The sequence below is a fragment of the Oikopleura dioica genome, chromosome XSR, assembly GCF_907165135.1.
Source record: "Oikopleura dioica chromosome XSR, OKI2018_I68_1.0, whole genome shotgun sequence".
Taxonomy (NCBI): Eukaryota; Metazoa; Chordata; class Appendicularia; order Copelata; family Oikopleuridae; genus Oikopleura; species Oikopleura dioica.
In genome coordinates this window covers 4,704,238-4,730,485 of record NC_137294.1, presented here as the reverse complement: position 1 = coordinate 4,730,485, position 26,248 = coordinate 4,704,238, and the positions used below count along the sequence as shown (strand labels likewise).

The 26,248-nt window shown below is 41.9% G+C and overlaps 7 protein-coding genes and 2 long non-coding RNA genes across 11 annotated transcripts; 5 read left to right on the top strand and 4 right to left on the bottom strand.

Annotated features, from left to right (window-relative positions):
• Positions 1-2,234: 2,234 nt before the first annotated feature.
• LOC145708193 (uncharacterized) lies at positions 2,235-3,790 on the bottom strand. The gene is made up of 5 exons (XM_081785845.1): positions 3,363-3,790; positions 3,170-3,257; positions 3,021-3,126; positions 2,873-2,938; positions 2,235-2,726 (listed from the first exon to the last, which is right to left on the bottom strand). The coding sequence occupies exons 1-5, from the start codon at positions 3,717-3,719 to the stop codon at positions 2,438-2,440; spliced, it is 906 nt and encodes a 301-aa protein (XP_081641971.1). The 5' UTR covers positions 3,720-3,790; the 3' UTR covers positions 2,235-2,437.
• A 3,051-nt stretch (positions 3,791-6,841) lies between these two features.
• Positions 6,842-7,879, top strand: LOC145709591 (uncharacterized). Its single transcript, XM_081787276.1, has 5 exons — positions 6,842-7,039; positions 7,081-7,294; positions 7,341-7,438; positions 7,556-7,637; positions 7,682-7,879. Exons 1-5 carry the CDS (start codon positions 6,941-6,943, stop codon positions 7,825-7,827), a joined length of 639 nt encoding a protein of 212 aa, XP_081643402.1. The 5' UTR covers positions 6,842-6,940; the 3' UTR covers positions 7,828-7,879.
• Positions 7,880-8,117: 238 nt separating this feature from the next.
• LOC145708904 (uncharacterized) lies at positions 8,118-8,992 on the top strand. The gene is made up of 4 exons (XM_081786602.1): positions 8,118-8,237; positions 8,334-8,694; positions 8,735-8,814; positions 8,860-8,992. Exons 2-4 carry the CDS (start codon positions 8,497-8,499, stop codon positions 8,990-8,992), a joined length of 411 nt encoding a protein of 136 aa, XP_081642728.1. The 5' UTR covers positions 8,118-8,237; positions 8,334-8,496.
• An 84-nt stretch (positions 8,993-9,076) lies between these two features.
• LOC145710334 (uncharacterized) lies at positions 9,077-9,464 on the bottom strand. The gene is made up of 3 exons (XR_014135033.1): positions 9,391-9,464; positions 9,281-9,326; positions 9,077-9,236 (listed from the first exon to the last, which is right to left on the bottom strand). It is a non-coding gene; the product is annotated as an uncharacterized LOC145710334 (long non-coding RNA).
• Positions 9,465-9,666: 202 nt separating this feature from the next.
• Positions 9,667-19,684, bottom strand: LOC145710330 (ubiquitin carboxyl-terminal hydrolase 19-like). Of its 3 annotated transcripts, none has more exons than XM_081788069.1 (20): positions 19,595-19,684; positions 19,074-19,117; positions 18,604-18,850; positions 18,269-18,506; positions 17,962-18,148; positions 17,766-17,821; positions 17,617-17,706; positions 17,195-17,391; positions 16,679-16,826; positions 13,057-13,208; positions 12,448-12,619; positions 11,931-12,015; positions 11,712-11,770; positions 11,397-11,552; positions 11,191-11,345; positions 10,973-11,071; positions 10,537-10,728; positions 10,133-10,384; positions 9,951-10,085; positions 9,667-9,861 (listed from the first exon to the last, which is right to left on the bottom strand). In XM_081788069.1, the coding sequence occupies exons 1-20, from the start codon at positions 19,595-19,597 to the stop codon at positions 9,667-9,669; spliced, it is 2,862 nt and encodes a 953-aa protein (XP_081644195.1). In that variant the 5' UTR covers positions 19,598-19,684. The 3 variants fall into 3 exon arrangements, with proteins under 3 accessions (XP_081644195.1, XP_081644196.1, XP_081644197.1); XM_081788070.1 differs by having other exon boundaries at positions 17,766-17,824; positions 17,965-18,148; XM_081788071.1 differs by lacking the exons at positions 19,074-19,117; positions 19,595-19,684 and having other exon boundaries at positions 18,604-18,864.
• On the top strand, positions 14,275-16,731 carry LOC145710332 (uncharacterized). Its single transcript, XM_081788072.1, has 4 exons — positions 14,275-14,608; positions 15,039-15,249; positions 15,364-15,645; positions 15,940-16,731. Exons 1-4 carry the CDS (start codon positions 14,448-14,450, stop codon positions 16,165-16,167), a joined length of 882 nt encoding a protein of 293 aa, XP_081644198.1. The 5' UTR covers positions 14,275-14,447; the 3' UTR covers positions 16,168-16,731.
• A 31-nt stretch (positions 19,685-19,715) lies between the features above and the next one.
• Positions 19,716-22,464, top strand: LOC145708903 (ATP-binding cassette sub-family B member 10, mitochondrial-like). The gene is given in 6 exon segments (XM_081786601.1): positions 19,716-20,152; positions 20,196-20,446; positions 20,497-20,889; positions 21,056-21,527; positions 21,529-21,950; positions 21,981-22,464. Coding segments are annotated over 6 exon segments (2,004 nt in total). The 5' UTR covers positions 19,716-20,044; the 3' UTR covers positions 22,339-22,464.
• A 35-nt stretch (positions 22,465-22,499) lies between these two features.
• LOC145710333 (uncharacterized) lies at positions 22,500-23,838 on the bottom strand. Its single transcript, XM_081788073.1, has 5 exons — positions 23,690-23,838; positions 23,401-23,640; positions 23,226-23,357; positions 22,834-23,125; positions 22,500-22,789 (listed from the first exon to the last, which is right to left on the bottom strand). The coding sequence occupies exons 1-4, from the start codon at positions 23,699-23,701 to the stop codon at positions 23,078-23,080; spliced, it is 432 nt and encodes a 143-aa protein (XP_081644199.1). The 5' UTR covers positions 23,702-23,838; the 3' UTR covers positions 22,500-22,789; positions 22,834-23,077.
• A 1,008-nt stretch (positions 23,839-24,846) lies between these two features.
• On the top strand, positions 24,847-25,416 carry LOC145709580 (uncharacterized). The gene is made up of 2 exons (XR_014134906.1): positions 24,847-25,020; positions 25,084-25,416. It is a non-coding gene; the product is annotated as an uncharacterized LOC145709580 (long non-coding RNA).
• The last annotated feature ends 832 nt before the right edge of the window (positions 25,417-26,248 follow it).

Here is a 26,248-nt window from a genome sequence, read left to right as displayed (position 1 = left end):
AATGTAAATAATAAATACCACATTCTACGTGTTTATGTCGAAGTTCGATATTTCCAGCCTAGTATTTTGCCCGTCAGCAAATATTCAAGGTGCCAATTTAAGGATAACGGCGAGGAATTGGGCAAGGCGGTTGAAGTCTGCTAGTCTCCACGAGTGAAACTTTTTGCAGGGCTAAAAAAAGAAATAACAATGTGTCGTTTGATATTTCTGTCTTTTTATATAAGTTATCTGCGAGCTCAGCAATGCTCAAAAGTAGAGATCAATTCGTTTGGCCCGCCGCCTTGGATGGTGAAAATTCAGAGTCCAGAACAGGCTTGCAAATTACATTTATAAATATGACAGAAAGACAAAGTCTTGCATCCTGCTGTAGATTTTAATGACTGCTCTGGAGTGGTTCTTGGCGATCTTGCGAACAGAGTCCTTACTGATGCAGACTGTTGCCCTGATGATGCTACGCTTTTAGTCTCGCGTGGCGTCGTTGGATCATTTGTGCTCCGGCTTCGGTTCAAACTCTTTCATTTTTCGCTTTCCAGAAAAGTCTAGTTTCAACCTGGAAAAGATCATCAGGCGATTTTACAAAGGCTCAATATCCACTTGCTTGCTTCACTTAGAAGACTACGTCATGTTCACACAGGTCTGTTTCGAACTTTAGTCGATCATTTCTTTTTATAAACAAATTTCATGTTCGACACTCAAAAAAAAGCCTGCTTGCTTACCGACAGTAGAAGAAATTGAATCTTCAGCGCTGCCGAACGGAAGCAAGGTGACAGTACTAAGTCATGCATCCGTACAAAATGGAATATGGACTAACGACTGCAAAATTGATGAAAATGGTTCTTCTCCGTGTGTCCTTATGAATAATGTAAAATGCGAAAGTTATCAAGGCGCGGCAGTTTACGGCGAATTCAATTCTAAAAACGAAACAGAAGAAAGTTCATCGAAAAAGCGCTTCAAAGGAATCGTTACTGCTTACGATACACATAGCGGTAGCGGAAACGATGACTGTTCATTGATACTAACTGTAGAAGAAGCGGATGATAGTCTTCTTGATTGGATTCAATTCACGAAAGCGCCAGTAACTACTCAAAGGTATTATCATTTGAATGAAGATTGAAAAATATTTTCAATCTTTCAATAGACCGAAGAAACGCAAACGAAAACCGAAAGCTACAACAACTCCTCACTGGGCGAAAACAACAACTACTAGTACAACGACTTCAACGACTTCAACATCTTCCACTACCAGATCTACTACTTTAACGACTATAACAACATCAACAAAACATTTAACAACGTCCACATCTGCACAATCGACGACTAAGCCAAACGAAGCAACAACAGTATCAAATCCGACATCTGTTGGTAAGTCACATTCTGAAACGACAACTTACATGGAGACAACGGCGTCATTAAAATCGGAAATGGAGTGGTTGGAGACAAGCACGCAGCAGTCCGATCTTTTCATCAATAATCCGTCTACGAAGCAAAATCAAGTTTACGAGCTAGGGGAGTGCGCTGATGTCTCGCAACAAGTTGAAATCGACGATCTCGTCAGCGTCGATTGTCGCGTCGCAGAGTGTTTTTTCTCATGCCCCATGAATCGATCCCCGAACATACCCTATCTTATTTGTAATAATGAAACTAATGAATGGATCCTTCCTGAGTTCGCTGAGAAGGTATTCTGTCGCATGCTCGACCCAGAAATAAGTTTAATTGATTTCCTAGGAAATGGGCAAAAAAAATTATCTGTGACTCATTTATTTAATTCGTATTCGCGGGACACAACTTTAAATTGATTAAATGAACATTTGTCCATTTTATTAGTGAAAGAACGTCCTATCTTCTGCAAGGAAACACCCAAAGCACTGACACCAAATGAAGTTCAGGAATTTTGCAACCCGTACTTTTGCATCATCTCCTGCGCGGATGAAGAACGCACAATATTTTGCAACGATGGACTGTGGCCAGAAAATGAATTCAATTGCTGATTTTTTTAAATGAAAACTGCCAACTAGACATCTCTAAATAGACTCGCGCTCATAAAATGTTCATTCATGATAATCGCCTCGTAATAAATTACCTAATCAATTACAATCTTGACTTGGGAACTTTTTTTGCCCTGTTTACTACTTTGTTATCAATTATTACAAAATTACAAGGTCAACACTTTGCTATTCTAGTAGGAAAAAATGGCAGTGGAGCTGGGAAATCAAGAAGAATAAAGAGGGTTTATTCTGGACCTTTATTAAGCAATTTGATGAAATAACATAACTCGGTGATGGTGTTGCAGTGAACAATAAAATGTACAGTGACATTGCAAATATAATGATTTGCAGTGAGCAAAATTCAGACAGTTCATTTTTCAAGTCTTGATGACGGGCACAGTAAAATTACGGGTTTTTTATACTTATTGAATGTGGACCGATGACTAGTCATCTTATTTAGGCTCAAACTTTATCCATTCTGTCTTGCTCAAGTACTTCTCAGTGCAATCAACAAGGTTGTCCATAATGCTCTGAATTGCAGGAGACTGGCCAGGCGGAGAACCGCTTGAGGACGAGCTGCTCTGCAACGCTGCGATTTCCTGCTCTCCTTCAGTGATAGTTTGCTCCGAAGAGGGAGATCTACCGACGAGGATGTCATCATTCACTGCCCCGTCGATGTCATCGCCGCCGTTTTCCGACTCGGAGCCGACTCTTTTGGTTTGTTTGCGCTCCTTTGCGCGGCTAAAAAAAAGACATTAAAAAAACGTCTAAATTCCTGAGATGACGACAATGGCTCATTTTTGTCTGAGAAAAGTAATGTCTGGGCGGTTGATCACTCAACGCTCAATTTTGCCTGCGCCCGGGATTTGATAGCAACAAGGACTTACCGATTCTGAAACCAAATCTTGATCTGTCGCTCAGAAAGTTGAAGTTGTTTAGCCAATTCGGCTTTTCTGAAAAGAAAAGATTAATATTTCAAAGATAAAAATTGCCTTCTGACAAATTTTCAATTTCCACAAGTTCATTTGAACTTACTTGCTGATGGTAATGTATCTATTGAATCTGTACTCTTTCTCCAACTCTAGCCGTTGAAAATTCGTGTAGACGACTCGGTACTTTTCCCGCGTTCGAGTCTTATTAGCTAGAAAAGAAATGAGTTCAAGTAGATTTTACTCATAGCTTACGGTCATGAATATGTTGAATCTGATGTCGAAGTCTCCACTCCTCCTGTTCGGAGCCAGCCCAGGAGAGCGATGTTATCCCGGGCAAAGCCTATGAATTAAGTTTAGTTCCGGTAGGCTAAAATTAGCAAGGCACCACAAATTCATCATTCATTCGATAATTTTATGATCAACGGCGAGAGGGAAAGGGACAAACCTGAATCTGAGGCTGGTAATGAAAGTGGTGATTTTGCATTGTCGGGTAGGCGGTTCCTCCGTAGGCATCTTCGACTTTGATGGGCACGTGGGTAGGATGGCCGTTGTGAGGATGGAGGACCTGGTGTTCTACCAATGCTTCCTGTGGCGGAGGAGAGCCAGATGACATTGTGGAGGAGTTTCCAACGCTATCGCCGGTTTCATTCAACGTCTGTGCCGTACTTGCAGTCGGCTCACTGCCGGACCACATGTAGTAAGTTCCACCCGCTGGAGTACCTGATTGGTGATAAGGCTGCGCACTGGAGTACTGGTAGGCAAGTGGAAAGCCATTGCGGAACATAAGGTCTGGCGAGTTCATCCTTTTACAGCTCTCTCTAATTTAACTTGGCAATGTTAAGTTTTTTGTTGCGTTTTCGGGATTACTTTACAAGCTAATATCGATGTCTGACGGATTTCTGCGACGAGAAATTGGACGATCGACGGAATAGGCGACAGCGCCACGCAACGACCAGATACCGGGGCTGCCGCGCGCCACCGGCCGACAACGAATCGCCTGCTACGGAAACATCGACGAGAATTAATCAACATTCCGGATGGCCATTTTAAGCATCTTCAAACGATGCACTCCAAAACTATACTAAATGAAGATTAACCATCCTTGCCACCAAAAATTATCTGTTTCATCTTCGTTACAATGAGATTTTTAGGAAAACAAGCAGATATTAAAGGGAAATGGTCGTAAAAATCTAGGAGTAGAAATTAAAAGTAGATTCACGCAAAATTGTATCAAACCTGAATAATGAGCGAGTAGTTCCGAAGCAATCTCAAATTGGGATAACTACTTTTTCTAGCAAAAAAGTTGTTTTTTCCCTGCTCATCGAACTCTGAGTTGTATTATTAGGTATGATCCTTTATTTTTGGAGGAATAGCTTGCGACGAAAATATTGTCTTTGTATACGCCTGTGCAAATTTTTTGTGCTCCCATGGGCAGTACATTTTATGACAGTTTCGATTCTGAACTAGTTCATAGCTTTTGAACTGTTTGACACCTCGGGAGCATCGTATTTGCAAGATCAATTTCGGAGTTTTACAACACCTACGTCGCCGCTGTCACCCTGTTTCTTGTGCTGCCGGGATCAGATTTGGCAAATTACGGCGTCTGTTGCCGCCTAGAATTACACCTTATCGATTTGCGATTTTTATCGGACAGCGGATAAGACAGGTTCGCCGAAGAAGCGCCCTAGAATGCTGCCGCTGGTCGACCTTGAGTCTCGGTGAGAGGCGGCCTCATTCCTCCCCATGGGGTCATTACGCCGAAAATGCTTGTTCAGGGGCATGTAAGCTCCTACTGCGCCGCCGATTTCGCCGATATCGATAAATTATTCGAATCTACAGCTAATGCGCAATTGACATCGACTGTATTGACATATATTAGCAAGCAACGACCTAGATCACCTCCCCTTTGGAGATGCAAAAACACTTCCGACTTCTGAGGACTTTTCCTTGTCCTTTTGACTCTCCTTAGAGAGCTGTCCTAAATCCGAAGTTAGAACAGCCTCTACGGACATCTACCGTATACATAAGGCTTCACTCTCGCTACAACCGACCGCATATAAACTACACTAACAGCCTGCAAAAGAAACAAAGAAGGACACAAAATAATTTTGAGGAAATTGATTTTATTCAGGGGACGTTATAAATTTGTTCCGGTTTTCCGAACTTTATTTCCGTAATCATCCCTTTTCAGGATATCTGTGATCCACGAACCACCTTTTCAGGACCTTTTCTTTCTTTGATGTTCCTCGATTTTCGAAGATCTTGTGGCTCGGGATCAACTAAAAGTATATTTTTACTTGAAAGAATCATAAAACACAGTAAATACGGATATATTACACAAAATGAAATTAGAATTACCTGTTTTTTGGCCTTTTCGGACCGCGAAAGTACGCAGACTGACTGAAACTTGAAAATGAGCCCTCACAACAACTTCGGTTCTAGAGACATTTCGAGAACTTTGAATTTCGATAACAACACTTTCTCTTGTTTTGCTATTATCGAAAGCGTATTTATGGAGGAAATTCACTATGTATTTGAGTCAAATATTTTGACTAGGAAAAAGTTAGTACCGTTTGCCATTCTCATGATGAGGTTAACGAGGGAACCCTTTTCACCTCCGGCGTAACGCCCATTCATGTCACGCCAGTCTGACTGTAGTTAGCGGTCTTCAACGCGACGATGATGCGAATAGCATGATGCAGCAGGACTATCAGTGTCTGACAAGCTACTCGGCGTCTCATACGGGCAGTATCAAAAGTGGTCGGATGTGATTCCTTCTTTCGTCCCTTTCACAACTGCCAGCGCGGCTCCGAAAAGTCTCTTTTCTTTCCGGCTTCTCCAATTTATCTGCTAGACTGATCAACTATCGCCACACATACTGAATATCGGTTCAACTTACGAACACCGTGAAATGGAAAAAACGAGTTTTATCGCATTGAGCTAATTTCTATTTGTGGGAACGCCACATCTGAAACTCCCAGTACTATATAAAATTTCTCACACTGCGAATATCTCTTTTTGGGCCTCAGTTTTGGCATAAAAATGATTTATGATCAAAATTTATTAAATATGACATAATGATTTAATGAAGTTATAATTTTAAACAGACTATTAGTATTTTAATTTCTGATAGTATAGATCGTACTCGCTGTTCAATGTTAATGTTTCCAAATTGGAAATTCCAATGAATACTTTTCGAGAGGAATATTCTGTCGAATAATGAAAGAAAAATGCTTGAATGAATCACTTTTTCAGAATAAGACATTTATGACTTCAACTTGAAATAATATTTGTCGAGTACCCGGAGTATCTCCTCTATGTCTCCAAAAATGAATTAATAGTGAGTTTCGAAATTTACGGAAATGTCTACGACTGGGTTCTATTCATTCGCAAGTGATCAAAGTGCTGGTGTTTGTGTCTTGTCGACTGGGCAAGGTAGGTTGAGGACAGTTGAGATAGATCGTGTCCTCAGATCTAGCGCGATCGATCATCACCGTGCACGCGAAACAGCGATTTGGAAAAATTAAACGACTTGCTCGCACTTCCGAGGGTCTCTCCGACACCCAGCTGACCGACAAGCAACAGCACGGCCGACACTCTCCCAGTCCTGCCAAATCCAGCAGAGGAAATAACGCGCAGATCATGTGTTAGCTTCAATGGCGATCATAAAACAATTTTCGGAGAAAATAAATTAATTAACATGTTGAGGACTTGCATTGCTTTCAAAAGCTTCTCACTAGGTCTGCCAGAAATGTCGCCTTTGTAGGATTTTCAAGGCAACACGAAAAATACTTTTAGTAGGATTTCAGCGTTGGACCTCAACGAGGAGCAGTTCTCGCGCCGATTCGAACGGACTCTTGATGAAAAATAGGGAGGCGGACGACAGACCAACCATCCGCTCGGGATCTAAGGCCCCCGCTCGAAAACCCTTGCACGTGGAAACCGCCGTATAAAAGGCCTGCGTCTCAGCAGAAAAACTCACAATTCACTTGTTGAAAAACACAAAAAACGCAGGATATCGCGATGGGCTCCCAGCCAGAGATGAAAAACAACCACGAGGACGTCCCAAACGAAGCCGGCAAGGACCCTTCCCAGCCAGCTCCTCCTTCTTCTCAAGATGAGGTTAGACAATGTTTCTTTCGTTATGTTATTCTTTGTTTTAGGCACAAGTGGAAGTTCAACAACTCTCCCAGAAGTTGGAAGAGCTCTCTTCTCAAGAAAAAGCGGAAGACGACGTCGAATCGACGCGGACTGCTGATGAGAATTCCGCCAGAGAAGTCGGTAGGAACGACAATGTTGCATCTCTGGTCGATATGGGCGATGGAACTGCAGTTTGCCTGGATTGCTTTAGTACCGGGACCCTCCCCTGTGATTACGGTACTCACCTTTGATTTCAGAAAAAAATAAAACACTCTTCTTTTAGGAGGGATTCTTTACAGGTTCAAGTCGGCCCAAAAACGACCAATGGAAGACGTACCAGAAACGAACACAACAAAGAAGGCGTATCAGGAAACTGATGCTGTTCAAGACTGGGCTCGGCGGTCTTTGTCGTAAAGCTGACTCAGGGTACTGAAAGATCTTCACTTTCTTCGGGAAGCGGCTTCGCGAGAACTTGAAAATTCAGTTTGCTGAGCCCAGATTCAAGATCTTCCTCCCCAACTCCGCCCTCTTATAGAAATGGCTGCCGAAGACAGAAAGAAAGACTTTGAGCTTTACCAAGGTACGTTTTCTCCAACTGGAAACTTAAACATATTACTTTTTCAGAGGAGGTTGAGAAAAGACTTGAGGGAGGCGAAATCAACGAAGAACTTCCGGTCGATCTCCGGGAACTGGTTGAAACAGCGGTCGAGGATATCCGTCGTGACGCCGCGCGAAAGCAAGTTTCTGCCAAGAAGGATGCACAGAAATGAGATTTTTGCCTGTATTTGTTCATTTTTAAGTCTCATTGAATAAAATGTTAGAATAAAAATCGACGACTGCCGAAAACTACAGTCTCCTTATTGATTCTCATTATTGACTATTGTTTCTTTCAGCAGGTACCTAACTTTAAAAAGATTCAAAACTCAGAAAACGATTGTCAAGAATTGCCAAAAAAGGTAACATAGGAATAAACTCATTCAGGGGTGACTTTATGGGCGCCTAAGGCTGGATTGTTGGGTGCTAATTCTTTGCAATTGGCAAAAAGACTGCGTCGTTTAGAGAATTTTGAATTAGCTAGAAAAGAAAAAATAAATGTCCGGACTTTCTGATCCACAAAAAGATCTCACAGTCTTGACATTTCTTGCATTGTATATTCTTGGCGTTTGTATGCTTGTGTTATGTGAGTAGTGGCTGTATTTTATTAGGAAATCGTCGATTTCAAATCGATCATTAATTTCTACGTTCAAAATGACAGCCAAAAATAAGTCTTTTCTAGCGGAGTATGTCCACGAGATTTACCAGGGACATTTCGAAGAAGAGACGAAAGAATGGACAGGCAGAATTGACAGTGCGCATGACACGAGTTCTAATTTGATCGGGTAACCCGGCCCAGTTTTATGTCAACCTAGCAACTGTCATATGAAGCTAGAAATAACCATATGAGAGATGTAAAGAGCATTTTCCCCCGGTGGAAAATGCCATTGAGCATAAAAAAAACTAATTTTAATGAACTCAAACTTGATAAAGACGAGCATAGTTTGCGCGACTTCCTCGCCGGCAACAGGACTCATGAACATCACGATGAAGACACATCCTCCTTTTTGTACGAAAATGAGTGCATCAGATACGGAATGAAAGTGAGACTCCAGACTCATCCATTATCACTTGATGATTTAGGTTGTTACAGAGCATTCTCGATTGGTTGAGTTGACCGAGAGCACCTTCGCCGCATGCAAGGAAATGTGCGAAGCCATCAGGTATTACCCGACGGAAAGAAGCGAGATTTAAAAATATTTCCTAAGACATTGCGCTGTGTGGACGTTTGGACCAGACGGGTGCAACATCACGGACAAGGCACGTCTGCAGCTTTCTCCAAATTTCGAATACACTTCCGGCATGATAAGAGGCCAGAAGGACTATTTCTGCCCAGAATAAATCCTCTTATTTCAATACTGCTGAAAGAAACTTGAGTTCAGTATCAAGTGGCCGCTCTGCTCGGATCTAGGGCCACTTCGGGTCTTTGATAATGTTCAATCTTTTATAACACAAGAAATTGTATACAGTAAGCTTGGGGCAGTCAGTTTTTCCTCACGAGCGTCTTGAAGGGGTCCTCGAAGTCCTTCCAGTAGTCGGCATGCAAAATCGTGTTCTGTTTCGACTCGTTCTTCTTTTCCTCTTTCTAAATAAATAGCCTCTCGTGTTTATTAACAAAAAGAAGCTTACCGCGGGCTGACGCGTTGAGGAGGAGGAGTTGGATTCAATCACATCTTGCAAAAAGTGAACAAATTTTAACCACAACTTTTAACCAAATTTTATAATCTGCGCACCTTCCTACGTCCATATCGGAGTAGCCACCATCATCCCGGTCTATGTCCATTTTTACAATCAAATCTTAAGCTTAAAAACATGTCACATCAGTTGTTTCTGATATAAAATTATCCTTTATTAGAATTTCAAACAGCTACTTTTTGATCACTTTGAGAAATTAAGAATCAGTAGCAGAGGATGTCAGAACTGTAACGTTTGTATAGGGAAAGTCTAGTACAATATATAAATAGGAGGATTGGCAACCAATGCGCAAGTAAATACAGTATTTGAAATAAATTAGCTTAGTGTCTCCTTTCGTCTTCATTCGAGTCTTCTTCTTCTTCTTCGTCTTCGGTGAGTTTCTCCTGCTCTTTAGCTTCGTAGGTTTCTTTCAGTGATTCGAATGTCAGTTTTTCCATTTGCTCCTCAAGCTTGACTTCTTCATACGACTGTATATTCAGCTTCGGCTTAGAATCTGATTTTGTCGGTTCTTTCAACTATAATCAACAGAGTTAGATAAAGCATGATGACATAAAGGATGCTAATGAAGAAACAGAACCCCAACATTAAATAAAAGTAAACGAACCTTATAAAACAATAAATATCCATTATCACTAACAACGCTGCTCTGTCGAACATCGCGCACATGCGAGTCATCTGCCAGTCTCCATTGGCTCTCCTTATCTGGATGTTTGACATAAGCGGTGTAATGGCCGAAGCTCTGAAGGAAAGGGTAGATGAATGGGGAATTGAGTTGACGATACTGACCATGCTGCCCATGTGGTTGACGACGCCACAGAGCTCGTAGTTGGGCGGCACTCCGTTGCAAGCTTCTTTCGGGTCGATCACAAACGGGCTCATGTCCAGGTTTTCGACTTGGTAGTCCACGAGCTTGTTAATCTTGTCCCGTCGAATCGAGTAGTGCGATTGGCTCTGTCGGTAATGGAAGCGCTTCAGGTGGAAAATAAGCACCTTTGGCAGCTTCCACAGAGACAGCTGTTTCTGCGCTGCCACGTGTTCCTAAATTTTAATAAACACACGAGAATTGTCAGCTTCGAATATTTGGCGGCAAATAGAAACGGACTACTGAAAAGCATTCAAAAGATGGCAACCCGAAAACTAAAGAAATCATTCTTGTGTTGTAAATAAAACTGTTGTAGACGAAGGCATACCTTACAAGAGCCACAGTACCAAAAGTCATCCTCTTCGAGTATTTCCGCTTCAGAAAACAGCTCAATGCAGCGCTCGAGCGTAACTGTATCGTCGTAACTGGACATGCGATCGGCGCGAATGTCTTCATGATTGACTGAGCTGACTGACTCGAGCCACGGGACGTAGGGCTCATCTTTTTTTGCGACTCGATGCTATCAATTTCAAATTAGTAAACAAAAACCCTTCAAGCGGGCAATTTGTAATTTCGTGTTTAATTAGAAGGGCCCTTCACACTCGAAATACTCACCTGCTTATTTGAAAATTAAGTTAAATGCAAGGATTATTTGTTTTCAAAATACTCATAAATCTATCCTCGTAACCGCAGAGGTTAAAAATTACGAATCAAAGTAAGAAAAAACTGCAAGCTTGACCAGAAGTATTAAATTAATCTCTTACTTTGTCATTTAACCATTCTGCCGTAAGATTCGTCACATCGTCGAGCAAATATACATCTTCTTCTTCCGTCATCGATTGTTTTGCCAAGTCTGTTCCGTGCTAAGAAAACAACGTTAAAATTTCCGACGACATTGTTTCACAAGAACAGTCTTTTTTGTTATTTCCGTTTTAGGGACCGTTTCCGCACGGCGTTTCCTCATGGGGATTAAGCCACTTACTTGTGTGGTTGCAATGAGTCTAAAAGGCACCAGTGGCTGGGATTCTGGCCGTGTCTTGTTGATAGGTTGATTGAGAGTAGTGGATTCTTGATTTTCTGTTTCAAAGTCATCGCCTAATTCCGGTTGTTCAGGACTGCTTGGGGGTGTTTCGTAGTCTGAATGAAAAATGAGCATTAGTCTCGAACGAAATTAAGTCTTTAAACTACCGGAAGTGGCATTCTTTTGCCGTTCGAGTGACTCCACACTCCAACTGTAGTCAATCGAGTACGCCGCGTAATCGAGGATGAGTTTGTGAAGAGTAGAGCGCGAAATTCGCCGCGGGACAGATATGAAAAGCGGATTTCCGATAAACTCTTTTGAAACTAAAAAGAAAGTTTAACCCGATTTCGGACGCTCTATTTCTGCAGAGAAAAGAGTCTTTGTTCGAAATACGGGAATACGGATCACGTGATAATTTCGCAGCTGCAAGATTTACGAGCCTCGCTATATGAAATACTATACAACTAGTCCTTAGAATTTACCTTCGCAACTTGACTTGTGGTATTTGAAGTTTTCCTTGATGCACTCTTTTGAACAGTACCTGATTAGATGATTCAATAAAAGTTGATTTTATCATATTATATGATTCATAATTATATATATAATTTTCTAATCATTAATTTATCCTAAGAGTCAAAGCATAATTGTCCTCAAAGAACAGCTAATGTCTCTAAAGTCGAAATACGCTCATAGATACGAACCAAGCATCTTTGCACTTGGCACATCTTTTCAAGCTTTTCTCACTGTGCTCGACCCCGCAGCATTGACACTTATCCGGATCGGACACTTAAAAATGGGATTAACTTGGATATCTCAACCGGCCACAAAAAATACACGGGGTCACGATATTTTTCCGCCAAAGTTCAAATTGAACTTCAAAGGTGGGCAAAAGACGGCTGATTTGACACTTGACGCGTGCTATAATCGCCGCGGTTGAAATTCAAGGCCGCCCTGGAAACCTGCAGCTTTAGATTTGGCTGTTTCAAGCATTGTCTCGAATCGATCCAAGAGGCCTGGGCTCGGCAACCTGTGTAAAAAACCTGAGTCAGGTTTTAAAGAGCTTAAATACGCGGGCCGTATTACGCGGCATTTCATTTTAGCTCTTGAGAACCTAAGTCAGGTCCAAGGCCAGCGAAGGGATCTCCCTTGTAGTCAATTTGAGAATCTATTACGATCTGAGAATTCTTCTGGAGAAGTATCAACTGCGATTGTAAATACCTTTTCTGAGCTCTTTCCTGTGAGAAAGGCCAATGACGACATTTTCTTCATCATTTTTGATTTGTGAGGCAATGACTTCGCTGGTCGAGTCGATGTCGTCGAGGTCGCCGGTGGGGGGATGACTCTTGTGCAGCCGTTTTTTATAGCTAGTCAGAACGCGCAGCGCATCCAGCTAGAAACAATTATAAACCGATAAGCGACTGGAAAATCTCCAAAATAAGCAACAATTATTCAGTTAAAAAAAAATAGACGCGATAAATCAGGACTGCTTATCAGTTCAATGCTTCATCGCTTTTTGTGAAATTTAACAAGGCGGATTTTCAAAGTTTATGGAAAAATATTTTTATCTGACTTCTTGGTTCTACAATAAGCATATGAAGGCCTTTATCAATTAAGAAGAAATGTCAAAAAATTCTTCAAAGAAGTTGAAAGTATAAATTTTACGTCGAAAAGTTCGGGAAAGATAATGGAAGGTTAACACTACTAATAAAGAAGTAGCTTCCATTGTGAATGTTTCTTATTTTCTCATTATTGGAAAAGTGGGTGCGGTGCGATTTATGCAGCATGGGAAAAGCGACGATGATTTTTCCATCGAGTGAGGCGCCTTACCGGAACATCGGTGTTTTTAGAGACTTGGAGGTAGATTTCGCGAACACTTCCGCCCTTTTTCGAGACTTGGATTTCGAAGCGACGGGGTCTCTTCTCGGGCGATGCGAAGAAGAAAAGGACTGACAGTTTTCGTAGCTCTCGTGGCAGCGGCACTAAAAGTACATTTTAGCCAACGCTTTTTTGATTCGATGGCGACGGGATTTTTTAAGAATAAAATCGTTTTCTGACGATCCATATCCTTCGGAGTTTCACAAGTTCGGACATTCACAGGTTCAGTTTAATAATAGGGTGACTTTAGATTTACATGGAGGTTTAGTTTATCTACTCAATCGCTTCAATTTCAAAGCGAGACTAACAAAGCCACCTTCTTGGAACGCTGCTTAGGATACACGAGTCGCTGATTGCAATCGGATCGCCTGGCCGATTTCTCAGAGTAAATTTGCTTCCGATGAGAGAAATGGGCCACTGCATATTTGTGAAGAAAACCGGGAGATTCTTATGTACACTTTGGAATGCGAACAAACCAAAAGCATATTTCTGTTGCAACTTGAAAAATTGACCATTCTCAATGAAATGACTATAGACGGCGATGAGACTCTGGAATCTAATGCCAGTAATTTTAACCCCTTTAGTCAGCATTCTTCTCAGGAATTCGTGACCGAGACTTTTCTTATTAAAGTAATTGGACAATAACTTATTGTCAATAAGCTATTTTGAAAAAATGCGTTTGCGTAAGTTATTATTTCCCCGAAATTATAATAACAGTAAATCATATCTAGTTCATTCTACAACTGGAATTATTCAAAACCTGAAATTCAGAAATTATGAGCAATCAGGGAGTCAATTTGTCGTAGTAACAAATATTTCGCCCGAGGCGATCACTTGAGGAGTCAAATGAGCAGAAAAAGTCCAAAATCGTAATTGGAAAGAAGCATGGGGATTTGACGAAGATGTATTCGTTTGCAAGGGCGAGACGGGACAACAAGAGTTAGGCAGCGATAGAGTTTCAAAGCGAACAAAGACTTTAGTAGTGGAGTTGGCTCTAGGGCGATTACGTAACAATGTGGTCAGCAGCGGGCCCACCCCTTTCCTTCTGAAGCAAAGAAGTGCAAACAGTCACGCGAGGGAGTCACGGGAGAGAGCCAGAACGAGCTGGACACTCCGAACCACTTCCTGAACCACCACAGCAGAAATAGAAAAGGAAAAACGCGACGCCATCGAGCCAGGCCAGAGCGGGCCAGAGAGCGCGGCGCACGACTCACCCAAAAAACAGAAAGAAATAAGAACCCGCACGACCTTACTAAAAACTAAAACACAAAAAGTGGGCAAACATTAGTTACTTTTTGATTAGATTTTATTTTTATTTTTGAATTACGAAAAAAAGAGAGAAAATGAAGCGATTCCGAGTGAAAGAAAAGTCGAAGAGAGAACACACTATTGTCAGGCCAAACAGTATCATGATTCCGCGGCGGGAAATTTATACAGTAATCGACAACGGGCTGCAGATATCCTTTCCCTACAGTGGAAATGATGCAGAAGAGAAGCTTGTCAGGTAAATTCACTCAAATTAAGCTCCGTGCATTCTTGAGGAGACACTATAAACGAGAAAGCCCATAATTAGAAAGCCCGCGACCAGAATCAGGAGCCATCGCGAATCTCCTACCACACTCGCGCGGTAAAGGGTGGTCCTTCCTGTGAATTTTTACAAATGTCATATCAAGGCCTATTGAATTACGACGTTATCCCACGTCACCTGCTTCAGGCCGCGCTTTGTCAACTCAACCCTTTATTGAAGTTTGACGAGCCGAGATCAATAAAATACGCTTATACGGTGAAAAGTACTGTTTAACGAATGTGAGCTTAATTTTAATAACAAATAATGGGCGTTAGAGGAACCGGAAGTGACCTCTATTGTAAACTGAACAGATGCTCCTGTATATTCAGAAGTCAGCGATTCTCACGTTTCTAAGACTGTATTTCAGATACTTGCACAAGGCGCTTTCGAAGATCGGATACAAAGACGATGCAATTCAAGAGCTTCAGGAGAAAAGCTCAAAGAAGAACTTGAAGAAGTTTTTCGTGATCTTCACGACCGTTGCATGTGCTCAGAAGCTGATGGATCGTCACCCGCGCACTTTCGATGGCTTCCGAATCAACATTCAGGAAGCCGTTGTTCCTCCCTTCGAAATTCCCGTAAGTAGTTCAAATAGAGCTCGTCTGAGAAGGGCGCTCTCCCAGAAAGGAGGGAGGAGAGCCATCCGTCAAAACTGTAGACAAACAGGATGTGTTGACAATTGACTTTTTCAGAGCGTGAAACGACGTGAAAGCCCGCTCTCCACGCCACCTGTGCAGAGTCCCTCGACCCCGCACTATGACCCCAGCTACGCGATCCAGGCTGGATACGCGCCCCCGGGAGCCTACGTCCCTCAAGAAAGCTACGCTCCCCCGGAAGGATATGCATCTCCAGAACTATACGCTCCCGCTGAAGCCTACGTTCCCCAAGAATCATACAGCCCTGTCGAAATCAGCCAATCAATGCAGAAGATGGATCTGAATAGCCCGAGTCCAGCGATGGACAGCGGAATTCAGGTAACGCTCCGAACAGAGGCGCTAATTTATTTCGCAGGGAAAATGCGATTAGGTTAGCACTAGCACTCGTAGTTAACGAGCTTATGACGCTATTTCGGATAGCTTCTAAAGTCGAACTTAAAATTTACATGAAAATTAGCGAGCTAGCTTTACTGCTTATGTAGATTAGTATTTTAGCTAGAATTTGAACAAAAGGTGTTCAAAGACGATTTAGAAAGATAAAAACCCTAATCAATAAGTGCGCACTCTGATTTACATGAAAAATACAAGGCTCGATTTAATTGGCGATTTTAGAGCGACAACTCCTCCGACAACCCGCAGAGTAACCAGGAGATCGCACAGTCGATGGGGATGCTGCCGATGTCAATGGACTACGCCTTCCAGTCCGGCTGCGTGTTTTGCATTTACAACATGCCGCATCCGACGGTGAACGACATGCCCGCCTTGATGGACGGCTCCTGGTACAACCAAATGAGCCCTTACAACTTTAACCAAGTGCTTTCTTTCATCAACCCTTATTGAGAGGAGAGAATTGCAATCTCTATCTTTACTTATCTCTATCTTATTTATGATCTCGTCCCGCACTCTGATCTAAAACGTCCGGTCGGACTCTCGCTCGCTCCTTTGGTACCCTCCGCTTTATTACTTATATAAATCTGATGTCCCAATTTTTTAAAATCCAAAGAAAGCGACTGAAGAGATCCGTCCATCTAGAATCTTTTTATTTACCCTAGAATAATCGCCTTTTCCTCCTGACTGACCTATTGGCCGGTAACCTTTCGCCGATGATGTTTCAAACGCTCCTTAATAATTCTTGCTATTTTTCGCCTAAATAAATATTGAGCCCAGGACATATACACCGCGAAAGGGGATCGCCCTACTCCTGAATACGCATTTTTGAACCATCGCCTCCCCCTTTGAAGTGACCTTTATCCCGTTGCTGCGCCTGCCTTTGTTGACTATTTTTATTATGCTTGTTGCATATCACTGTTTGTAGAAAACATTGATGTTAACTGAAGTTCTGGCTCATTACCTGATAAATAAACAAAGGGGTCGAAGGTGATCGATTGTTTTTCACATTTTGGACATCGCAGGTTGGACTTGTACTGCCCGTAGAGTAGATCCACGATCTTCGACTTGTTGCGCCGCGAGAAAATGTCCCAAGACTCCTCCGCCACCACCTTAAAATTTTGGTTTTGCCAAAGGTCGCGACTAGCCAACTCAAACTGTTATCAAAATACGACGCCATGTCTCGAGCGCGCTTTGACAAATTGAGTTGATTTCGCATTCAAAACAATAGAACACGCGAAAATGTAAAATGCATGTCCAAGCTTAACTTTATAATGAGACCTTTCAAATGCGAATTAGAATCGTGGATGCATCATTCATTTTCGCGAGTAGCATTTTATTTACGCTCGAAACATGGGATGAACGGCGATGGAGTCCAGAGCCACTCGCGAAAACAAAACCTAATCTGCTTATATCGAAACAATCTATTTCTGTGATTTGGTAGCATTGCTTGACAATGCTTCTCGCTTGTATTTCCTACCTTGTCCGGGCGTCCATCAGCTTCTTTAGACTCCGTGTATGGCTTTGATTTGATTAAGTTGACGTCCTCGTGCAGCAGGTCGAGTATGTAGGCGCAGAACTCTTGTGCATCGTGCTGCGAGTAGCCTTGGAATTGCGGGGCTCGCTCTCCGACGACTTGCTTCACTTGCGTCGGCTTTACCGCTTTGTGCTTCCCTGTCGCAGGCTTAGGATGGAAAATATCTAATCGTCAGAGACTTAAGATTTCTAAGATTAATCGATCATCATTAAAAGTAGCCAAAGGGCTCTAAAGATGCATCGAGCTTTTCGTAAAACAGAAGAGAAGTGATAAATCAAAATGCTGAAAAGATAAAAGTATCGCTTATTTTTTGGTAAATCTACTGCTTCGAAAAGCCACTACTCGACTCTATCTAAGCCTTCCTGACCAGAGTTGTGTCAATAGAAAGTAGAAAGCGTTGGCCATTTTGCCGCCAGTGCCGAGCGGGTTATCGCAATTGATGTCATTCTCGAAGTCTAAAAGGCAGTTAATTAGAATTGCTTGTTTTTCGTCGGATGGAGATGGTCACTCGCACCTCGTGATAGAAAATAATCGCGCAACGCTGGAATGTTGGATAAACATTGGATCACTTTGCTTTGTTTTCAAGAGATTTGTTTTCATAAACTTTCGCGGTCGCAATTAAGAAACTCTTTCATCACTCGACTCAAAGATGAAACAAAGATTCAATTTCACGCTTCCAAGCAGACAAAATTATTGAAAACGCGTTTCCTGACGCCATGAAGCAAGTATTCCCGACGTTAATCAGCCCGGTGTAGCCAGCCTTTGTCATTGGGGCCACAGTTGCCACTGGCTTTTCCGTCTTTTCGCTCTTTGACTCGGGTCGCAATTTCAAGGTGCTGCTGCTACTCCGCGCCGAGGGGGCTGGTGGCGGCGGGGCTTTTGGAATCGGGTCTTTTCCTGTTTCTTGGGTTTAGCATTTTATAATCTCAATGAAGATCTGAGGAGTTCGAGCTACCTTTTTTCCTACCACGGCAATTATTTTCCCCTTGTTCTCATAAAGTGTGCTTATTCCCATGCCTTTCAAATAGGTGACTTCAACTTCGAATGTTTTTCTTCTGACGCCTCTTATGGCGATCTTCTCTTTGTCGATCGCGTCCTCAGACATTTTGAGATTGACACAAAAGTACTCATTGCTCCCCTGCGAATGTTCAGCCAGGAAGTTTTTGTCTTTGCTTGTGAACTGAACGGAAAGCTTCTCCGGTGTAATGAATTTGCAATCAACGTCGTGCACAGCAGGGACGAAGATTTGATATCTTTTCTGGGATACTACAGTCATTCGTTTCGTCACTCATTCCGCATTTAACAGTTTTCGTTTAATCAATTTAGACTTTTACTAATTGATATCCCTGGCTATATTTATTTGTGTTTATCTTCATGTCTTCGACCTTAATCTTCTTGGTAAGATCGATGCATTCGTCCTCTTCGGCCTCGTCGGAGGAGATCCCAGGTCCATTCTGTGTTTCTTTGAGGGATTCTTCATTTTCCGGTTTTGATTGCGATGAGCCGTGCAGCTCGGCGTGGCTGATAACACCATCCGTGGTCATTCTCCGCCGCTTAACCTCACTTACGATTCCACGCACGACAAGATCAAACAGTGCTAAACGAGGCTCATACTGAAATAGAACATTTATTCTAAAGCGATAAACAATTTACGAAAATTGAAAACAAATCAAAAAGACTCGATCCAGAATAAAAAGAGAAAGAAGACTAGCAAACCCAGTCCATATTTACCAATCTTTTGGTACTGAATCTCTTCAGAAGAAAAGTCGATTAATATGGACGTCGGGTAATAAAGAGAAGATTCAGTATAGCCTCTGTTCCTTGAACTGGACCTCGCTTCCGGGAGTTAGAAAGTGTCTCTTTTGGCTGTGGTCTCGCAAAATTTCCAAAATTAAAATAGTAAAAGCAAGTAAGCAGGAGACTTTGTCACAACGGTGACTCATCCTTCACACGCCTCTGGCTGACTTTTGACAAGTTAACGGTCAGAAGCCTTCTTATCTTTTAATTGCTTCACTCTTGGTCATTTCTATTCGCGGTTTTTATTTAAAAATAGACAAAAATTCGTAAAATATTGAGAATAAGGGACAATTAGAGTGAAATATCTTAAATACTGCTGATGAGAAAAACAAGTGCGTTTCTTTACTAATTTGACTGAAGATACTGCTATTATGTTTTAATTACCTAGTAAAATTATATTTTTCTAAAGATAATTTCAAATTTAGCGCCCATAATCACCCCCTAATTTGAACCCATAAGGTCCCTTATTGGCTCCCCACAACGCGTGCTGATTGGCTCGCTAATTAGCTTGACCGAATGGTTAATTACAAGCCACCTTCCTAAAACCATAAACACAAGGAACCATGTTTTCTCGCAAGGGAAAAAAGGTTCACAATAGAATTATCGACTCAGAGTGGAAATTACTCGCAAGAATCAAACGTGCTTCAGCCATTGGCCTAGCTCCGCCAATAGAAATTTGGAGGACTCCGACGGAATCTCTCAATCCCTAAAAGAGGCACAGTTAAATTGATCTCATCGCTTTTACTTTTTTAATTTGAATTTTCGGTTTAGAGTCGTGAAAGATCGACTATTATTAAATTAAATTAGTGGGATACAAAAGCTTTTCGCCGCATCAAATAAAGATTTCTAAACTGCGCATCATCCCTTCCATCGCGTTTCTAGAATGAACCTGTGTTTGCTCATCGAAGCCGGGAAGCCCTACTGACCTCAGTTTTACGAAAACAATCTTGGAATCTAGAAAAAACCTTCAAAAAGCGCGGATTCGGAGATTAGAAGATGTTTCGATTGCCTCGTAGACTTTATTTGGCTAATCGCTCAAAAATCGTCACAAGAACATTCTCCTCTTCCTCGAGGCTGCTCGATTCTAGCGACGAAAATGAAAAAGTACGAATACTAGTCCTCGAATAAGTCATTAAACTATTTACAGAAGTTGGAGAGGATCACCGCGGCGGACAAAAAGGCTTCGTTTCGTCGGATTCTGAGTGAAATGGAGTGCGTCAAGAAAAGAATGGCCGCTGCGTTTGGATTGTCGATCGTTTCTTCCGGAGTGATGATGGGAATACCAGCAATGACTGGATACATCATCGACAACGCGGCGAATGGAACAATTGACGCGAGCCAGATTATTTCCATCGGAGCGGCCGTTTTTCTATTGCAAGCGTCGTGCAACTGGTCCAGGTAACGAAAACGCTCTTGTTTCGACCTTCGGTGTTACATTTCTACTTCAGAGTCTACCTTACGAACACTTCGGGCAACATCTTCATCCGCAATCTGAGAGAACGAGTGTACTCCAAATTGCTGCACAAGGAAATCGCGTACTTCGACCGAAACCAATCTGGCGAGATCGTTTCTCGCCTCACTTCCGACTGCCAAGTGGTCGGCCTCGCCGCCACGTCCAATTTAAACGATGGCTTCCGCTCAATTCTACAATTTCTAATCTCGACCGGCGCGATCTGCTACATGGCACCGCCAGAGCTCATTTTCGCTTCCATCGGCGGCATTGCTTCAATTATCCTCATTTCCAAAACTGGCGGCAAGCTGATCCGAAGATTCACGAAAGAACAGCAGACTTGGACGGCGCAAGCTGGAAGACTTGCTACTGAAAGAATTGCTAACATAAGGTAACGTAAGGTAAAAGAACGGAGAAGAATTAGTAAAGCTATAACTAGAAATATGTCTCTTACGAAAAAAGACCCGTAGCGGCTTTTGTAAAAACCGAGCCGCGAAGCGTCTTCGCCAGAAATTTAATCCTATACAACATAATCCTATACAAGATTTCTTGTTCAGAACTGTGCGTGCCTTCAAGCAAGAAGAACGAGAAGTCGACTCGTACTCGACCATGGTCAGAAACGTCCAAGCCGCAACGGCGAAAGAAGCAAAGGCCAATGCGACGCTCTGGTCAATGAATCCCTTCATGGGTAATCTTCTGCTTTTGTATATTTTAAAAACGACGGTGCCTTACTTGCAATCTGGAATGGTGACTTCTGGAGATGTGACGGCGCTTCTGCTCTATGGAACATTCTCGGGCGGAGCACTGGCGATGATTGGAAACACTTATACGACGATAAGCAAAGCAGCTGGAGCTGGAACGAGATTATGGACGATTCTTGACGAAGCAACGCCTGCTATTGGCGGATCCAGAAAACTAGAAAATGTTCATGGAGGCATTTCTTTAAGAAATGAGTTAGATTTACGTATTAAATTTCCATTTGAAAAGCATACTCTTTATTTTACGCACAGAATAGTAAATGTAACTCGATCGTAGAAATGTTGATTTTTCCTATCCGAGCCGTCCAGACGAACAAATCTTTAGAAATCTATCGCTAGAAATCAAACCGGGACTCACAACGGCGATTGTCGGCCATTCTGGATCTGGAAAGAGCACCATTACAAAGTTGATCTTGCAGTTTTACGCCTGCCAAAGAGGCAATATCTATCTCGACGGGGTGAACCTGCATGAACTAGACTACAAGTGGCTGCGAGAAAATGTGGCGATAGTGTCTCAAGAAGCTGAGCTGTTTTCTGATACTATTCGAGCCAATATTGCGTATGGCGCGCTGGGCCAAGACGTCTCCGCTGAAAGTATCAATGAAGCTTGTAGAAGGGCGAACGCTTGGGAATTCATTGACAAGTTAGAAAATGGACTTGATACAAACATCGGCGAAGGAATGTGTCTCAACTCGTTTTGAACCTTTTTTCTTGAATAGAATAGCACTTCTTCAAGTGAAGTATTGGAACACATGTCAGGCGGTATTCTTTTGAGTGGAGGCCAACGCCAGAGGATCGTAATTGCTCGAGCCCTTGTTCGAAAGCCGAAGCTGTTAATTTTGGATGAAGCGACCTCTGCTCTGGACGCTCAATCCGAGTCGCATGTCCAGGAGGCAATTGAAAACCTCTCACAGGAAGACATCACCCTTATCATTATTGCTCATCGCCTGTCGACGATTAAGAACGCCGACGAAATCTTCCTTCTCGATAATGGATCAGTTGCTGAAAATGGTACTTTCGGCGACCTGCTAAGAGATGGAAGGCAGTTCGCCGCCTTTGTCGAAAAGCAGCAAGTCAGATGAGTGCTCGTTTTCCTCTTTATCGCTTTATTTTCTGTATAATACTGTTGTTTGCCAAAGAATCAATTAGGTTCTCGAATAGACTGTTGGATAATTACGTTTCAGAATAAATTTCCGTAATTTATTGAACTTTTGAGAACTGATTTGAAAGACGATCTATTTATTTCAGTTTCGTTAGCAGTAAAACAGTTATTCTATACGGCAAAACTACAGTGCATTTCTCCTCGTTCGCCAGAACATTGAACAGAAATTGAACAAGTGCATTAGACATTAAATATTCCCAAAAGACTGCTCGCTTTCAAGTGGCGCGAATTAAATGAAGCACTTTTAAAGGGTTGAGTACTGGTCACTGGACGCAAAAGTACGATTTATTTTGAACCCTTCATTTGATCATCGAGGTCATTTCGCTCTTGGACTAGCTTGTGAAAAGTAGCAGTGATCAGATCGGTGAACTCTTGAAATAGTGTTCTTTGCTGTCCAAAGAGTAGATTGACCAACCTTTGTGGATATCGTATTTGATATTATTCACTTCAGGTTGAAAGTCTGTTGAATCGTAGTTTTCCTATCGTTAGTTCCACAAAAGATTCGTAGTAACATATTTATGTAAATTGTTAATTTTGAAACTCTTGCTTGTTGTCCCACTTTCCATTCTCGCGCCAAACTTCCTCATTGAAACTATCACTCGGTTCAAAATCTGTCAACGGACCAAGTAACAAGTATCACTTGTCGAAATTCGAGGAGGTCAGCTAATTGAACCCAGACTGAAACGAGCCACTTGTTCGATAAATTTCTAAACGAAAGCAATTTATTTTAGTGTCTTTAATCACCTGGGAGTTTGAACATGGACGACCCAATAAGAACATTATAGGTTTTTATGAAGAAGAATTTACCTCTGTTATGAGTCTAGTCTCTTCGTCGTAAAAGCAATCCCCGCCAAAAAGAACAACGATCTCAGCATCTTTGTCCAGAGCAGAAAGTGACCGTCGGTAAAAACCGCGCCAGTTCTCCAACGCGTCCTTGTCCTTTTAAAAAGATTAAGCAAGGCTAAAAGTACAATGAAATAACCTTTTTGTCGCAAATATCAACAAGATGTTGATTGACGCACTTGCCGACCTTCTTCTCGAGCGCTTTCAAGTTGGAAGAGTGAATCAGTCGATTTCCGTAAAGAGGCGCGTACATTCGCATGAGTTGGTTGTTGACGATCTCCCTTCTGCTGTTCAGCTGGTTGAGCGCGCCATTGCGTTTCGAGTCATTGTACCACGTTCCTGCGGCTATCGCGATCGCAAACGGCGTCGGCAGCACTTGCTAGATTGCTTAATCTAAAGATGATTGTTTCATCGTTGAGCTTCCATACCTTCCAGCTCATTTTCGCCTAATTTCTCTATTTGGTACTTTTTGAAGTGGGTGTGAAGTTACAGATGCCAAGTTTCAAGATCAAAGCTCCCAAAGGATCTCTTACTCATTTAGCTTGTCTCAATTTCTTGTCCGATCGATTTCGAAGGAATCCTTACTGCTCATCAAATTGTTTTATTTTATATTTATATTACCCGGATTATTTTGATCAATTTTTATTACTAATGATGATCATCAAATACGAGTTTAATAATTTTTATGTTCTATGGAACTGTTTCGTGTTGGGATAAGAGTTGTAGATCTGGGGTAAATGATTGATAAGCGCGATCACGCTGAAGCATGTGTCGGTGGCTACATTCTTGTGTCTCCGCAGTATCTATAATTTAGTTTTCTGTCAGTACTCTTCCTCACTTCAGTTTCGCTCCACTCAATACATGTTCCAGCCAGTTGCGAGACTAGTTAGATGAACCCAACGCAGAATTCGTCAGTTTCTACTTTTCCACTCTCAGAGACAAATTCTATTGCTACAAGCCTAGCAGAAGATGAAACCAGCAGAGCGCTGGAAAAGTCGACGGCTCGTATCACTTCGACGATCTTGTCAACGACCACGTCAAATGCAGTTACACTGACAACCCTAACGTGGAAAAATCTAACAGTAGAAGCATGGACTGCCATATCGGTGCTAGCATTTATAGGGCTATGGGTGCGTTGCAATTGTTTACGTAGTTATAATTTTACATCGATGTTGAGTAATACTCGTTGACTTTTATTTTTTCTTCAGATAACTGGGCTGCTGCTACGTTTTGTCGTTTATGTGATTAAGGTGAGTCAGATTGTGAAGAGGGTCATAATTTTTTGGTTCAATGTTGAATAATTGTTGAAAATTGGGAACTTCCCTAAGGAAAGTACCGCTTTGTAAAGGCGCTCTCTTAAACGTGCATATTTCAGAAGCGGTTCCAGGAGAAAGACCGTCCAAAGTCAGTTCGCGCGAAAGCGAAGATCGTTTCCTTTGTCGATGACAAGCAGATCAAAGTCGAACTTGACCGTGTATAGGTTTGCGCCGTTGCTCACCATTTTGTCTGTAACAAAACGTTAACAAAGCCAAACACACTTCGCGAGATATTCTCAAAGATCTTTGAGATCATAAACAGCTGACCTTGAATAAATTTAATCTTATAACCAGAAAATAAATATCACGATGCATTTTTACGCCCATCAGTTCTCACTAACAAAGCAGATAGTGTCCGCTCAAAAAAGATCACAGAAGAGAGAAAAATATCAAACTCTGAGAATTTGAAAAAGCGAAATCAGAAGAATATGAAAATCATTTCGGTAAGAGTTAATTCTGATATTGTCTTGCGTTTTTTGAAATTCCTTCTGACGAGAAAGTTTTAGATAATTTTACAAGTGGCCGCTGGAATCTGCTCTTTTAAATGCCAATCGATGGACGAGGCTATCGAGCGCTGCCGACATACTTGGGAGTGCCACTGCTACAGTTACAATGAAGTCGCCGAGCTCTGCCTTCTGAAATATTCGGTCGGCTGGACACTCGAAGCGGATGACGCGTTTACCTCTGCTTGTCTTTATGGCGAGCTAATGGATGGCTACTACATGGAAGGTGGCGATTTGGACGCATGCGATCTCTAATGCAAGACTACATGAAAATGAGCAGAAATGATTGTGATGAGCTCTGTATCCTTACACATGTGAATAAATGCACGAATTTGTTTGAGCCTGAAATCAGTAGACGCAGATTTATTAAGACTTATATTTAAAACAATGGTAAAATATGAGTCTTCTTCGCAGTTTTATTGCATGCTGGGCATCTCGAATTGTACTCGAATTGTGTCTTTTATGGTTGAAATAACTGTATTATTATTCTGTCCATTTATCGTTTTGTTTTCAACGACCTTTATGCAGGAGCTTCCGAATTGATGACCGCAAACAGTGAGGCAGGAACGTCGATGATTTTCCTGATCGTACTGCTCCCAGCAGATAGAGCATGTGTTTGCATCTTCATCGTCCTCTTTGTCGGCAAGCACTTTTCGCAGTTTCAACTATTATGGTATCAAATCGTTCAAATGCTCAATTGAAACGCTTCCTTTATAGACCTTCTTTTTGATATTCTTGATTTCCTCGTCAACAGTATCTTTCTCGTCTCCTTGAGCTAGAATTCTCTCTTCGCAGCGCTCATATTGGCGTTTTAACTCCGTATCTCTACGGCGAAGCTTTGAAATCATAAGTTTACTCTCTTCTTCAAGTAAATTATCAAAAATGTAGCTGTCATGGGAGTTTTCTTCCAGAAGTTCAAGGAATCTCCAATTCACTTTGCCGTATTGCCGAATTGCTTCATGAACATCCAGTCCAATTTCTATCTTATCTTCGCATTGTTTCGACTTCAACTTGAGCTCTTCGACTTTTGCGATCAAGTCATCGACTTTCAAAGGTTTAACTCTTTTTGACCGCGTTATATCATTAAAACTGCTATCTAAAATCAAACCAAAAACTGATGATGTCTGTGTAGTATTCGGAAAAGCCTTCTCACTGTGAGTTGCCTCCT